This window comes from Aulonocara stuartgranti (genome assembly GCF_965226115.1).
Source record: "Aulonocara stuartgranti genome assembly, chromosome: 14".
Taxonomy (NCBI): domain Eukaryota; kingdom Metazoa; phylum Chordata; class Actinopteri; order Cichliformes; family Cichlidae; genus Aulonocara; species Aulonocara stuartgranti.
The window spans coordinates 32927143-32943178 of NC_138950.1; the positions used below are offsets into that span (position 1 = coordinate 32927143).

A 16036-nucleotide genomic window follows, 5' to 3' on the forward strand; every position below is an offset into this window, starting at 1 on the left:
ATACCTTTACACTTTGTACATCTTAGATGGTGCACTGTTTAAGCTGCTTTACAGATACTGAATACATGCAAGCTGCTTTGGAACCCACTTTCAATCTAGCTCAGGGATGTCAAACTCATTTTTTATTATCATGGGCCACATAAAACCCACTTTGATGTTAAGTGGGCGGGACCAAAGAAACTCACCTTTCTGTCAGTCTAAGTAGGTTTAAGTACACATTAACTAACCATTGTAGAAAACCAAATTCCCTATTATTGTAGAACCTTTCTGTCCTGTAATAGTTCATTTATTTCTTCATTACTTTGGTGTAGTGTAACCAGCCATGGGTCCAGTGCAAAGTTTATACACTCCTTCACATTTTCCTGTGCCATCCATAGGGCCAGATTGGAGTCTGTGCTGGACCGATTCTTGTCCCCCAGCCTTGTGTTTGGCACTTCTCATCAAGATCCTTTTTTTATGCTGTCTCTGACTGTCATATCTCTTGTCATGCCTGATCTGTTCTATATGTGTGAGTCTTATTGGCAAATATAAATTAGTGCAGAAGGAAAGTCTTTCGGCTGTAGGGGTCCAAAGCCATGATTTTATAAACCTGCTTGTGCAATTAGCCTTAAATAGAAATTACATTTTGTAACAACTTGCTGCAGGTGGACTCCTAGATTCTACTTTGAGATATGTATTTTTAATTGCTGTTTTTTAATAATACATAGGATCAAATGCACTTTTAAATTAATGATTACCATTCCTGTAAAATGCTAGTTATCAAAATGTCTACAAGTAAAAAGATATTAAAAAACTCCATTTTAATTTCAGACGGTGTCCTGAAACAGTGGTAATAAGTTCATATTTAATGTAATCACAGCAAGGCAACAGTGAAGTGTTACTTAAAACAGAAAAATGATTCAGGATACTCGTGACTTTCCTGAATAACCTTTTAATCCAAGCTCCATTTATCTCTCTGGGTTTTCCTCTCAGATATGCGATAAGGAGTGGCATTACTATGTCATCAATGTGGAGTTCCCAGTGGTGACGCTCTATGTGGACGGAGTGACCTATGACCCCTACCTGGTGACGGACGACTGGCCCATCCACCCCTCACAGATTGATGTTCAGCTCACAGTGGGTGCCTGCTGGCAAGGTGAGCAGCCAAAGCTGATGATGATACCAGAGAGCGGTGCAGGTATTCAGTTAATGTTCTTCAACAGAATTCATTCATCTTGTGGGCAATTAAAAAAAAGTGCAACTGAAACGAAAGTTTTAATATGAAGGTCACTGTAATTTGAAGTATTTTGAGAATCCTCCTGCTGCTTCTATACGTGAGAAGGTTCAGGGATAACACTGCTGAAGTATTTGCACTGAGGGAGTCACCGAGTGTGGAACGTGTTCTTTGGCCTTGAATGAACAATGTAATTAAGAAGAGCACTTAGTCTGCCTCTGACAAATGACTGAACGAGTGTGAATGAAGGCGTACAATTAAACTGTCCTCTAAACTGATAGCTGCCACTAATTGCATAAGGGTAGAAGAAAGAGGATTTTTTTTGCATGCTGCTGATTTGATAGCCCAAATGAGAATGCTCAGTGATGCTTAGCCTTACATAAAGATGGCTCTCAATGTGGGGAGCAGCAGCAGGTCATCATGTGTGGCTTTCATTTGCATTCATCCTCCTTTACTCCACCTCCCTCTCCCATTTTTTTTCATTGAACACTGTAGGCCTTCAGGAAGATTAAAGGGGCCTTGAATAGTAGAGGGAGTTCAGAGACTATTTGTGCTTTCCTTGTTGGGGCCAAAGTCTCAGTCGTGTATTGTAAAGGCAGTACTAAAATCTGAACATAAGCCATTAGCGACATAAATAGCCTTTTCAAAGCACAGAGTTAAGTATCCAGTATGTTGATTGCAAACATGCTTGCAAAGTTGCGCTCGTCTGTTGTCTAACTCGCCCGGTTTGGGCTGTAAATGTGTTTTCAGAGCAAAAGAAAAAGAAGGAACGTGAACACTTACTGATGTGCAGTAGCATGTCTTTGCTTATTATAGCTGCTAACTGATGGGCTTTACAGAAACAGTCGGATGCTGATAGAGAGTTCAGGCAGGATATAATATGATGGAGTGTGGTGGCACAAGAAATAAAAACAAATTTGTCAGCTCTAAGTGCTCCACTGATATTCTGGAGTATTTAATTCAATGTAATGATTTAATTTCATGGTTCATAAGTCTTAACTGGTCGGTCAGCTGTAGTCAGGATTCTGTCCTGACTACAGCAAATTGATTTAATCTAGAATTATTGTGTTACATACAGTCACCCAAATAAGCCATTCTGGTTGTTGTAACAAGCAGTGGCGTGTCTAGAAAATTTTTGTTGGGGGGGCCAGGTAGGGGCACAGATTTGGAGAAGGGTGGCAGATGTAATTGGCAGATAATGTTTAAAAAAAATTTCTACCAACCATTAACCATAATTCAATAAGCCTATAAACCTAATAACTGAATGCGCTTTTAACTCTTATTAGAATGAGATTTTAACCACTACGGTGCAAAGTTTTTAGATACTGCGTTGATAAAGTACAAGAGATACAATCAGTGCTTTGTCAGTCTTTACTCAGCATTCAAGGACAGCAATATTTGCATAGTATTTTTACTGACATATAGTGCACATATGTTTTGGGCAAAAACATTTTTTAATATTAAAATATGAACATTTGTAACAAACAATTGGCAAATTAGCCAATGCCAATGCAAAACTTTATCTGCCTGTTAAAAAAAGAAGATAATCTTCTCACAAACTGGTGTTTGATTTTGAAACAGGAAAAAAGTGGAGAAACAACTGAAAAGATTAACATTTGAATAAAACCTGAAAGCAAGTAAATACTTTCTATGCTGCCTTATGGTAAACTTTGGTAATATTGATAAAGAACAACACTGGCTGATGATGAAATACAGTCAGCTGGCATGGTGACACTGCCAGTATTAACCTGCAGGGCTGGACTGGGACAGAAAATCGGGCATTTTGACTACAGACCGGCCCACCAGGTAGTAAAGCCATAAAGACTTTGAATGAAAACAAATGCTGTTGTGACAGTGATGTACACTGTCTTGTTGATATATGTATGATTTCTATACATTTTACGTCAGATAAAAACTTTGGTTGTAAAATTTAGATAATTATTTAATAAAAGCTAGATATTTTAAATGAGAATAAGAAAGAAAAGTATTTCTTTGTGCCCCCCTTTCCCTGTTAATGCCCTACCTGGCCCCCTGGCAAAAATTTCCTAGATCCGCCCCTGCACAGTTACCAGCTGTCAGCTACATAAAAAAGGATCCTGGTGTTATTTGTCTCTCAGAAACAGTTGATAACTTCAACTCATTCATGTCACCTAAAAGGTAAACCTGTTTCTCCATCACAGCTCTGATGATTCAGTAAGGACATCTCCTGGTTTCATCTTCATGTTTCCCTCTCACCACATATCCAAACCGACATCATGACCAGCAGCTTTACAGCTGTGGCTCCAGCAAACATCAGCTGATACTAGAAATTAATATTAAATAAATTCTAACAACAGCTGATCAAGCTTAAACGTGCTGCTGTTGTTTAGCGCGACATCTGCTGGTTTCCTCTTTCTGGCGCAAAGTGGGCGATAAACAAACAAGAGAGCCGATCAGCTGATCATTGATCAGTTTCATGATTGAAGTAGCAACAGGAGAGGCAGGGGGAGAGAATGAGAGAAGAAGAGGCAGCTGTGCAGCGTAACGACAGAATAAATCCAGCTTTGTGTCTTTTTCCATTATAGCTAAAGTTCGGGACAAACTGCATCTCTTCTCAGCTCAATACGAAACGTGTAATATTTTCTCTGAATGAGGGACCATTCCATATTTTTAAGGAGCCGTTGGCAACTCTACTAACCTTATGAATAAAATAAAGTTCACTATCAGTAACATCATAGAACCCACCCACCTAAAAACTCCATCAAGCTGGCTAGAACGCAGTACGAGTTATTGCAACTGACGGTAAAAAGTCAGCACAACGAAAATAAACTGCACCTAAACTTGGTTTATATCTGACCCAGATAGACTGCAGGTCATAACTTCTTACCTGAAGTTCAGTTCACCTGACACTCGGACTGGCGGCTGCCTCGGGGCTCTCCTCCTGCCTCACCTTCCCTCATCCACCTGCTGGCCTCTGTGGAAGCCCCGCCATAGCCACCACCAAACAACTGAGTTATTTTTACACATCGACCTGCATCTGGCAAATCCACCACCTCTCATTGTTCATGCCATTACAAAAAAAATAAAAAATAAGTCACCGGGCATATCCCGGTATGCCCGATGGCCAGTCCAGCTATGTTAACCTGCAACCAAATCTGCAGCTCCATACAGCAATGTTACGACTTAGATTATATCTTATAACTCATAACTCTTATGTTAGCTGCCCTCAGCAGCATACTGTCTGAAATATTCCACGGCTGCAATAATTCTTTAAGTGTTATTTTTTTCCTTGGTATTCTAATTTCACCGAAGTTTACTAAACTCAACAAACTTGATATTACTTACCGGGATATTTATTCTGTCCTCATTTTCTTTCACCGAAAAATTGTTTCCTGCAGTGCCGTCTTTCGCGCTTGGCTCTCCTACCTTTGCTAACGTGATGCGCATAGCGCAGAAGCGATGCTGCATTCACTTACACTCGGATATCTGAGCGTCACCGTGAAAACATAATCGTACATTTGATATTTGATTGAATTTTGTTTTACCTTTGGGGTGGCACCTGGGGTGGCCAGTCTGGTTGGGGGGGGTGGCCTGTGCCCCCCCAGGCCACCCCGCTGGACACGCCATTGGTAACAAGGTCTGTAGTGTTGCTACATGTGCTTCAGACTGATTAAACTCATTAACAGGTGATCATGGTCTGCTTTAAGAGAGCCTGGTAAAACACCAACGTGAAAAATAGTTACTGTGTGTACACACTGTGTGCGTTAACACTCATTCTTTTTGCAAATCAGTTGCAGAATTAACCAAACAACCAGCCTAAGAACAAAAATCAGGCTTCTTAGTTTGTTATTACTTGTTGTTTAGTGTAAATTGCCCAACATTAGTTCGAGATCACCGTGAAGTTAAGATCAGCTGCATTGCTGCCAGTTTACCTGATCTTAGCACCATCTTAGCATTCTGCATGGCTCAGTTGTGACCATTCGGCACATCCATTTGGCAAATGTAATGTAGCTCTCTATTTTAGTTGCTTTAGCCTGCATTGAGCTGCTATGCATCTGCAAGCCACCCCAGCCCAGCCCAGCTCTTCCCTTTTATCCCATATCTGAATGAATCAGTGTTATGTTGTCTTGATGCCTGCTCTATTCTGTGTTTGGATCTTGCTGTTGGGGTTCCTCCCTGCAAAAACCGACTCCCGCACATGGAGATACCAATACAAATCCAAACAGCCTGGACTATTATATGCTGGGATGATTGTATTGTATTGTATTGTATTGTATCTTTATTTGTTTCAGACATATAAAACAAAAAACAATATATACACACTACATATATTTTCATTTACAGATACGAATATATATGTAGATATACACACACACACGTATGTGTTCAGATAAACAAAAAATATTCATCCTCATTCTGAGATTTCGGATCTTTCTCTATGAAGACGTTATGTCTGGGTGAGCACTAAGCAGCATCCGCCCCTTCTGCACATGCACACACAAAGGTGTGTGATGGTTGCTGCTGGATGAATGCACGGTTAAACTAGCTTCAACTTCAGTAGAAAAAATAGTTCCTGTTCTGTTGTGGTCTGAAATACTTATACACTTCAGTTGGACAATTTACATAAACTATAATACTTTTGGCTTTCCACTCCTCAACAGTTAATGCATGCTGAACTTTAATCCCTCATCCTTACTGTGAGTGAAAAAGAAAACAAAACTATATGTTAACCATCTTAAAATCAGACTTATTGAAACTACAGACAGCACTGTATTAATGGAGGTATGATTCTTTGTGAGTGGTGGGAGGTTAGTTCTAGTAACAGATTCGTGACTTTCTATGTGCAAAAATACTGTGCAGGTGTTTATAAGGCTATGTTTACAGTTCTGGACTGTCTGATATGATGACAGGATCTTTCCAGGTGGATTTGCATTCATTGAAATGAGTGAGAGGCCTGTGCTGTGAATGAACAGCTAACGTCTAAGTGCAAAACCTTTAATATGCAAAGACAGATATAGATGGTATTAGTCTCATGGTTAAAATCAGTCTTAAACCTAGAATCCATTGGCCATTACTGTGCATAAGACAAAATCTTTCCTGCTAACCTGCTAGTGAAACAACAAAGCTTATTTGGCTGCACATCTGCCTGCCTTTTTTCCACACTCTCCTATTTTCTAATAAAAATGTTTCCCCCCCCCATCAAACCCTTTGCTTCCACCTTGGAGAGTAAGTGCTGGCTGTGTACTCCTCACACAGTCAATCTATATTTACCCTCTGACCTGACGGAGGGTGTTCATGTTCGGAAGTATGTAACAGCCAGATAGCAAAGAGCAACACGCTCATCCTGCCTCGTTCTCTTCGTTCTTCAAGTGTGTAATCACACACCGTTGGTCTGCCTCTGGAGCTCCCCTCCTCACAGCGGTAAACATGCGGGAAGTAATTTTGATGATTTGCACTGCTGAGCCATAAATATATCTGTATGTAGAGTGTATTGAATAAATACAGGCTCACAGGTGTTGATACTCATACATTATAAGTGTAGAGCTAAACGAGGGAGCCACATCTTTCATATTTACACTTAAGTAATGATCCTGTTTCCAGCTCACCCATGCCTCTCCACCTCATCTGTTGTTTTCGAAACGACGCAAATAAAAAAGAGTGAAGATCTATACGGCTGCACATATCGGGCAAAGAGAGCTGACGCCACATAAAGACCAGTCTCTGTAAAGTGGAATGATCAGTGATTTTATCACCCGTGTCATTCCTGCTCTGAAGCATCTCAGTAATCCCCTCTCCTCTGCTTTTCCGTTTTTATCCTCTGTCTGGGATCCTTAATGGTTTCTCTGGCCGCGGCCTAAATTGATAACATCTGTCAGCGTGGGACTAAGTGGAAAGGTGGACATCCTAAGAGAAGGCAGGGGAAGAAAAACGTAACTGAGCATGGGAGTGAGAATAAGGGAAGCGTGAAGTAAAAGGAAACTATGGCTTTGGCATAATTTGGTGTCTGTTAATCCAAATGTGACTTTGTGGTTTTATGAGATAGACTGAAGTCGCCTGACAGCCTGGCACTTGGCAGGGCATCAGCCAGCACGTATAAAGACATGGCTGCGGTTGTGGTAATTTAACTGAACTGGAGTGGAGTAACATGGAGTGACTTGATGTCAGTGTGGCCCTGTCGCTCCACACAGTAAAATGTGAATACACTTACAGGTGATTGGTGTCAGGAATACTAATAATAATAGACTGTATACAGTGATCCAGTAACAACCACTACTTTCCTGTCAAGCTTGTAGTTCTGTACAACACATAACACAGTTTAAAGTGACACGCTTGACACATTTACCTCTTAATGGCCCCGGTGGTTAATTTATGTCAGTTTACAACAGCTGCTGAACATTTTCATCAGCTTGCTTAAGGACAATCATCATAAAAAGATGAGTTGGGGTTAGTATCTTGCCCAAGGATACTTGACATGCAGACTGGAGGAGCCGGGGATTGAACCACCAACCTTCCGATCAGTAGGTGACCAGCTCTACCTCCTGAGCTATAGCCACTCCTAGTGTACACTTGGTAATTACTTGAGGCTAAAAGTATAGAAGCACCTGTCTCAATGAATGAGGCATTAAGATAAAAAGACAATTTGCTTGATTATTGTCACTTAACATGTTATACTTAGAGGCTTCTAGGAAGTCAAATGTCACACAGACACCATCTTCATTGCCACAGACACCATATATTTCGATTCAGGCTTCAGAACAGCCAGCAGATTTGCTCTTCAAATAAATATGCTACACTATATAAGCTTATATTCTGCTCGTGTGTAGCTGGTTTGACAAGCCTAAGCAATTACAAAAAGGTATATGTCTAAAGCTTGACAAGACAATTGCAGTTCTTTGAGTAGAAAATAGTTTGAAAAGAACATTTTCAAAAGTCTGTTTCCTGCTTGCTTTTTCCAAACTCTTCCATTAACTTTCGAGTAGGTGTATGGGAGCATTTGTCATACAAGCATGACTGGGGACTTGCACCTAAATTCATGAACTGGGCAGTAAGCTGAAGAGTTAGGGGGTAAGAATTTTTATATCTACCCCTCTATTTCCCACTTCCTAGTCAAGAAAAAGGCTTCATCTGTTTCTCATCTAAGAAGGCAGGCGAGCAGATGACAAGCAGCTGGGTTGATAAGATCCCCCGGGTAGATCACATCAACTGGTAGGACTCTGTTGTCTGCCCCGTGGGTGATAAGGGAGGTCTGTCTGCGTAGTCACTGTGCACAATGTAGCTGCAGGTCAGCAATCATAGCCTCCCTGACTTGAAGGGCTGGATTCACTGCTCCCCATTTCTGTCATGTTTTCTCACCAGGAGAGCGAGGCATGATAAAGTGTTTCCAGTAGTGGTCAGTTGTGTCTCCATCTGTGCTGACTGAGCCATTCAAGAGCTAAATGCATCACTTAAGACAGTAATAAATGTGCCGTTACAATTAGAAGGTACTGGGCGACCCCCAAAGGAAAGTTTATCATCATAAAAGTATAAAGAGTTTTCAAGAGTGTGGAGGTCTATTGTATTGAAATAGAAAGGGAAATAGACGTACTCTCCTGCTTCTGGTTTTTCCTCTCTGGCCTATGATGACTTAATAAGAACAAAAAAATAACTTATAGTTATTAAGACAAAGAAGAAGCGCTAAATGAGCACGAGTCTCCACCAAGGCAGCTCATTCCCTTTCTTTAAAGCTGTAACTCATTTTGGGATCAACTTGAGAGAAAGGCAGATGTGAAATGTAAAAGTGAGGTCAGAGGTCAAATGTGAAACAATATTTGAATACAAACTATAATGTGATATTTAGAATCCACATATACCAGTATCACTTCATAACTACTACCAATACAAACAAAGGCAGTAAAATTTTAATTATAGTTTAAAGATAAAAGCCATTTTATGAAAGCTTGATCCTATTTGACATTGAGGAAGAGGTCCGAGGTCCATCATAGTGATGTGATACAAACAATGGCAGTAAGAAACATAGTTTTAAACAGCTCTGGATATCATTATTATCGCTTTGACCTTCAGATCAATGCTTTGACCTTAAAGGAGAGGTCAGAGGTCAAATGTAACATGATCTTTGAAATCTTTAAACATTAGCTACTACATCCTGAAAACACACACCACATAGTTTCTAATTTATGAGGCTTTTTTTTTTAATCAATAAATCAGTGAGTTGACCTTAAAGACTTTGGTGGATGTCAGCCAAAATGTAACAGATTTAACACCCCCACTAAATTGATCAGAATTCATTCAATCAATTACATAAACGCTGCCAAAAACATAACCTCCTTGGCAGAGGTAAGTATGGCTGGCGTAAGGACAGTATATCCAGGGGGAGTTTTCATTTTTGTAGATGACTCTTATTTTTGTCAAATCCAGTAATACTTGTGCACTGGAGCCTTGCATGAAAGCTAATACCTTTGCCACAGCTGTTCACTCATCAAACTTTGAGGTCCTGAAGGTTGAGCATGAATGTGTCTTGTCCTTCAACAGACACAGGCGTGTCCTGATAAACACACGGCGACCATCGCAGACAAATGTTATTGTCAGTACTTTGGCCTTTAACATCTATAGCCCAAAGGGCTGCCAATTCCTTCATATTACCCTGCAGATTGTGCCACTGACACCTACCTGCAGCAGTTTCACAGCAGGGATCCGTAGTACTCAACTGCTGCAGTATACCTGCTTTAAAAATTTCAGAGCTAGTTCAGTCATTAGGAAGGAATTGTCAGAAGTGCAGCACCACATATAATGTGTGTAAGGATCCTCCAGAGGTAAAGATTGTTACAACCTATTTACCATCCATATGAGCTGAGATACTCAAAGATGCCTGGCAGTAAAGTAAAGGCAGTAAAAATAATGTGTTACATCTGGAATCCTACCCAGAGCCCACTGTCTACAGCTGCAGGATTAAGTGTCTACTGGACACAGAGGCTGAGGTTCACAGGTCAGAGCAAAACGAGATCAACTTATACAGAATCTACTTACAATGCAAAAGTGGAAGAAAGACACTGGCATCCAAGTGACGGGTTAATGCGGTTAATAACAGATTAGCTCGAGGCTATTAGATAACTGGACCCAGTCCCTCACTTGCTGTATCTACTGAGTAATTAGATGCAAAGCAAGCGGCAATCATGGAAGAATCTGTGGACATGCCTGATTTTGGCCAAAGCTGTACATATTTTCCCAACATTAAGAAGCAGGTGTGAAAAACATCCTGGATTTGCCAGCAGCAGTCTCTTGAGAGCAGGTGGATCAGGGCACAGAGTCTCTCAGAAGTATGTTGAGAGGCAAGACAGATCAATTAATCACGAGTGGAAGACTTTCTCTTGGTATGCACCCTTCCCATCGGTCACTGCTTCACTTCATCCTCCAAATGTGTTTGATCAATGAGCCAGTTTGGATTTTGTTGTCATATGAGCGGAATGTTCAATACTTTTAGTGCTTCGGTGGATTACCGCCAGAATTAGAGACCAAAAGAGGGAAAAGGAAGAGAGAAATGAAAGGAAGGACAGGAATCCAAAGGTGACGTTTTGATACCCAGAGCTGGTAACCTTTCAGCTAATGAGTGGTTTGGAGACTCATATCGCTGGTATTGGCCTTTATGGAGTTCAGAGGACAGCCTTTAAATGTGTTGACTTTTTCCTTACCTTTATTTAGCCTGGATGGGCTGGCTGAGGAGCACTTGCACTTATACAGCAGTACCCTTCCACTTAATCATAGGTTGGGAGACACAAAACATGATTCTTTGGGCCATTTATAACCATTATTTGACCTAAAGGATCATAAACCAGTGGTTTACTGTAACTAAATGTTTACATGACCTTCTGTAATGATTCCATAAAAAGTGGAAAAATGATTTTCATTTATCTGAACTGTAGTAGTACGCACTGTTTTATCTGTTTGTTGTTGTTTTCTGCAGGTGGGGAGGTGACCAAGCCGCGGTTCACTCAATATTTCCGGGGAAGCCTCTCTGGATTGACCATCCGACCGGGAAAGATTGAGAGTCAGAAAGTCATATCCTGTCTGCAGGCCTGCAAAGAGGGACTGGACATAAACTCCCTCGAGAGTCTGGATAAGAGTATAAAGGTACACGTACACAGAGATAAAGGAGGTGTTTCAAAAAGAGGGACTGCAGTAAAACCTCTCATCTTGGTTTAAAGCGTCGGATAATAGTGCAGATCACATCAGTTCAGTGAAGAGAATGGATATTAAAAGAAACAGAGGATGGGCTTTTTTCAGTGTTTTAGATACCAAAAGCCAAACAATTACTGAATGACTCGCTGAATTCAAGTGTGGTACTGTAACAGGATCCCAGTGTTGCCATAAGTCAGTTCATGGAATCTCCTAGATATTCCTCAGTCAGGAAGTAAAGTGTTTAAGAAATAAACCAACTCAGTCATGAAGTTGCAGACCACATAATGTTACGGGGTAACAACACTCCGTAGGTGTTATGTGTATGTGACCCAGTACGTTAGTCAGTATAGCGTAATGTCACAAGGAAAGTGTTGCGTATATACATGTAAGTGGTTCAGCTGTTATCCAGACTAACAGAGGCTACGGTCATCTGTGCGTTCCTGAAGCACACCAGTCAGCTTGTACCGTATTACCTGTGTCTACCCAAACAGTGTCGCCACCTGATTAAGCAACTAATGAAGCAGTGGAGCACAGGGGAAGAGACGAGTCGGGTTCTTGCCTTCCCGGCCCTCAATAAAATCTGCCGCCAGAAGCAGGAAACGTACCTCAACCCCTATTCTTAAGCAAGTGTACATTTCTTGTGTACAAAACTGCAAGTTCACGTCTCCCAACGTGCTGCCCATGATCAACTTCATGCAGAGAACTCTAACAGAGATGTACACCCTGGACACAGAGGTCACTTACCAGCACTTCATCTATACCCGACAGCTGGGCAGTTACCTTAGAAACGCCATGACCATGAAGAAGAAAGAAACGTATCAGTAAATGTAATGGCAACCAAACCTGGCTTTCCTGAAAATCTTCAACTACCTTCTTCTTCCCCTTTTTCACTGGCGTAGCTAATTGATCTCACTGTGCTGTGCAAGATAGAGGGCATACAAGATAGATGGGGCTTTGTGTGGACTCAAAGCCATCGCCTGTAAGCACCCTACCACTCTCAGCTCCTTTATTCTTTCTCCCTCTTCAGCTTTTCCCTCTCCAGCAAACTCCAGATCCTTCTATAGAGAACCTTGTGCTGTGGCGCAGCAAAGAGATGCATGCCAGCCTTTTGAAAAGGCATGCTGGGATGAGGTGGAGGATATGAGAGAGAAGAGGAGAGCCTCTCTAGGGCCAATGCAGTTTATCTTTTGAGAGCCATTTAATTTTCTTCTTAGCCACACACTCATCTGGCCCCTGGAAGTCCACGGGAAGCTTAGCCAGGCAGGTGGACAGCTGGCACTGCACAATCAGAGGAGAATAACAGGCAGAGAGGCAGGTAGACACAAAGTATAGACAGAGAACAGAAGATGAGAGGAGACAGAAAGAAGTGTGAATGGGGAAAATGACAGGGCGTGGGGACTGTATAGAGCACCACAGAGAGGAGGAGTAACTTCACCCTGGTGCTGATACCCAGTTTTAGAAAATGGGAACTACTCATTGCAGTTCTGGCAGGAGAACACTGAATCCTTTTTGAAGTAAGAAGGCTTCAAATCGCTACCATCAAACTCTGCAGGAGAGCACACTGCTCTGTAAAACCAGCTCTACTGTGTGTCTCTATGTTTACGATATTTACTAGTTCATGCATATTCCCATTATTATCATACTGCCATGTTTAGTTATGCCAGGTTTTCATTTATTTCAGTACAGTATGGAAGCAGAAGCCTGAAACTACCTTGAAACAGGTGATCCATCACAGTGAACATTGGATGTGTTTGTTTTATGCCGTTGCATGGTAAAGCAGCGCAGCCGTGATGTTCACTTTGATGGATTGCCTGATTCAAACAAGTTGCGAGTCTCTGCAAACTAATGTGTGCACCACTGTACAGTGAAACCTGTAGAACACAGGGACTGCCTGGAAACAAGCAGAAAGGTAGTGACCTTTTATCATTTGCAGAAACGCTGCTGAAATTATTCAGTTTTTACCCCTCAGGCTGATGGAGTATTGCTGTCAACCCGCCGGGCAGGCGGGCAGCGTGGACCCCCAAGTTTGTGAATATGATAACTCGAGGAGGTGACATAGGATTTTGAAATATCATCGTGCATCTACTAAAAATCTCAGATGAGTTCGAATCTCAGTGATGCTGACCTCAAGGATTTTCAAATTTATACCATAGGTGCATCTGCCTGAGGGCTGGGCATGATAGTGCTACCATGGGATTATAAGCACCCTTGCCTCTTGTTGCATCACAAATATCAAACACTATACACTAAAGGTTCAGCAACAAAAAGTTGGTTTTCTGGGTTTCAGCCACAGGAGCCTAAGCAGACAAATCCAGAGCTCCCTCTCCTCACGCAACCTCCTCCAGTTTACCCAGGAACGCTTATTCATTTGAATCGTGACCCTGAATGGGATAAGTGAAAGAAATACATTTGAAAATGTTGTTTTTTCTAGTCTTTTCTACTCTCAGTATAAGCCACATTCACTTGGTCAAACCCACAAACACATACAATAAACAGAGATGACACACGGCGGCATGTTTATAGGTCGTATCTTGGGCAAACATGCAGACTTGAGGATCTGGATTTTGAATAAAGCATCTCAGATTATTGGATAAGCTGTTCTTCCTTCGAAGCTGCGGCCACCCCTGAAACATCCATATAGTACCGATTCCATTTAATTATTTGATCTTAAGGCCACGACTTGAAATCGTTGGAGTTTAATCACATTACCACACAGCAAAGCGTGAGCCGCGCGGTATGTAAACGGTAAGTTTTGCACAGAGAGTGGAATCTGTACCCCTGCCCCCCCTTCTCCTGCAGCAGGTTAATCTGCCCATGCCCTGCACGCTTTCACTCTGTCAGCTTTCGTATGCACAGGCTAATCTACAGCATCTCAATTAGAGCTGACTGATTTCAGTTTTAAATGGCTCTGTTCCCACCGACATTTTATCATCTGCTGTGTCAGTTCTCGCTCTCCGTCTAACATCTGTGTTTTCTCTCTCCCTAGTTTCACTTTAACCCAGCTCAATCCATCCTGGTAATGGAGGGCGAGGACTTGGAGAACATGAACGCTGCTGTGAGGAAAGTTTCCTACATAAACTCCCGTCAGTTTCCCACACCAGGCATCCGACGCCTGCACATCTCCACTACCGTCCAGTGAGTGCACTGCCGCGTTCGTCTTGTTCTTCGCCTTGTTTTTTCTCCTTTATCTTTACTGAAATCTGCTTCGTGTGTGTGTCTCTCTGTCGTTTTTTTCTTCCTACACGACGATCTTTGTTTCCTTTAGTGTTCACACGCTTTCTCTGTTTCTGGGTACCTTTTCTTTAAGATGTTCGCCCACCTCGACACTTCTGTTAAAACAACACGGCAGACATCACACCGCGACTGATATATGATTCCCTTTCCGCGCATTGATCCCCACCCCGCCCTCTGTTTCTCGTTTTCCTCTGCTGTCGCTTCCCCTTTCCTTTAATACACCATTTTCGGTTCACTGTCGCCACCGGGGGCTGGTTTTTACATTTTCATGTCATGTATTAATAATTCTTCCTGGATTTTGCCAGAGGAACGAGGGGAAGAGAGATGCAAAAGGAGAGGGTGTGTGTGTGTGCGCGCGCGTGTGTGTATGTGTGTGCGCGTGTGCGTGTGTGTATGTGTGCGTGCTTGTAGACGCAAGGCACAGAGAAGAGAGGCTGGCTGGTAAAACAGCCTCCCTTGGCGGGTTACCATTAAAATTCATGATTGTTTTAAATATATGTAGACCCCTGCAGCACAGCCCTGGGGTTTCACTCTCCGCCCTCCCGATGGGTTCGATGCACAGCGGCAGGCCCGAGAACTTCAACTAACACAGCAGAAGAGTGTGTGAGTGTGTGGATGGATGAGTATGCACATGTTGGTGTGTGTGCTGCACAAGCTGCTGGTGATGAAGCAGAGTCGTAGCTGGAGGCGCACCGATTATCAAGGAATACATTATGCTAATAAGGGCTAAGCTTGCATCATTGCTAAATGTTGTTTAAATGAAGTTTTTCCACAGACTGCTGACTGGTCTGCGAGTTGCCGCAGCTGTGTGTGTGTGTGTGTGTGTGTGTGTGTGTGTGTGTGTGTGTGTGTGTGTGTGTGTGTGTGTGTGTGTGTGTGTGTGTGTGTAAAATAAGGAATAAAACACTAATTGAGGACATGTGTGGCTAATGTTTAAAAATGGGGTCCACTCAAAAGCATGTTTAGGGGATGAGTTTTATTTAAACATCCAGTTTGACGCCAGAAAAAAAAAAAGACCGTAAATCTTGCCTTTCAGCTCTGTTAGTTACACTGAGAGTCTGGAAATTGGCCTCCTGCAAGAAGGCATCAGCGGGTGAACAAACTCCCTTCACTGCTACAGACAGCATGGCTTTACACAAATAAACAGAGATGCTAAATATTTCCTGGCGATGCAATTAAACGTCTTTCTTGCTGACGCCTAATAAGCCAAATTACTGCAGGCACTGAGAATATAATTAGACGAACCACGTTAATCTTGGGTTCCCCTCGTCCTCGGTCTTGTTTTTTGTCACAGAGAGCGGTTCAGACACGGAATCTGTACTAGAACGCGGAATTTTATTGATTCCGCGTTCTAGATGCTGTGGAATCAATAAAAGTGTAAACGTGGCGTCGACGGTGCATTATTCTCGTACCACAAAAACACGAAAATGGAGACGG

The 16036-nt window shown here is 42.1% G+C and overlaps 1 protein-coding gene and 1 long non-coding RNA gene across 3 annotated transcripts in view; one reads left to right on the forward strand and one right to left on the reverse strand.

Moving 5' to 3' along the window:
* The window catches only part of LOC309687258, a 41007-nt gene extending 36238 nt beyond the window's left edge, over positions 1–4769 (reverse strand). For both annotated transcript variants that reach the window (XR_014270674.1, XR_014270675.1), the window contains exons 1-3: positions 4538–4769; positions 4080–4166; positions 1063–1149 (exon numbers count right to left, since the gene is read on the reverse strand). This is a non-coding gene — a long non-coding RNA (uncharacterized lncRNA). The remainder of the gene's footprint in view (positions 1–1062; positions 1150–4079; positions 4167–4537) is intronic.
* LOC309687253 (calsyntenin-2-like) overlaps positions 1–16036 on the forward strand; it is a 341001-nt gene that overhangs the window by 295287 nt on the left and 29678 nt on the right. Inside the window, exons 11-13 of the mRNA XM_082502078.1 lie at positions 973–1135; positions 11151–11317; positions 14352–14500. Coding sequence (XP_082358204.1) covers positions 973–1135; positions 11151–11317; positions 14352–14500 — 479 coding nt within the window. The remainder of the gene's footprint in view (positions 1–972; positions 1136–11150; positions 11318–14351; positions 14501–16036) is intronic.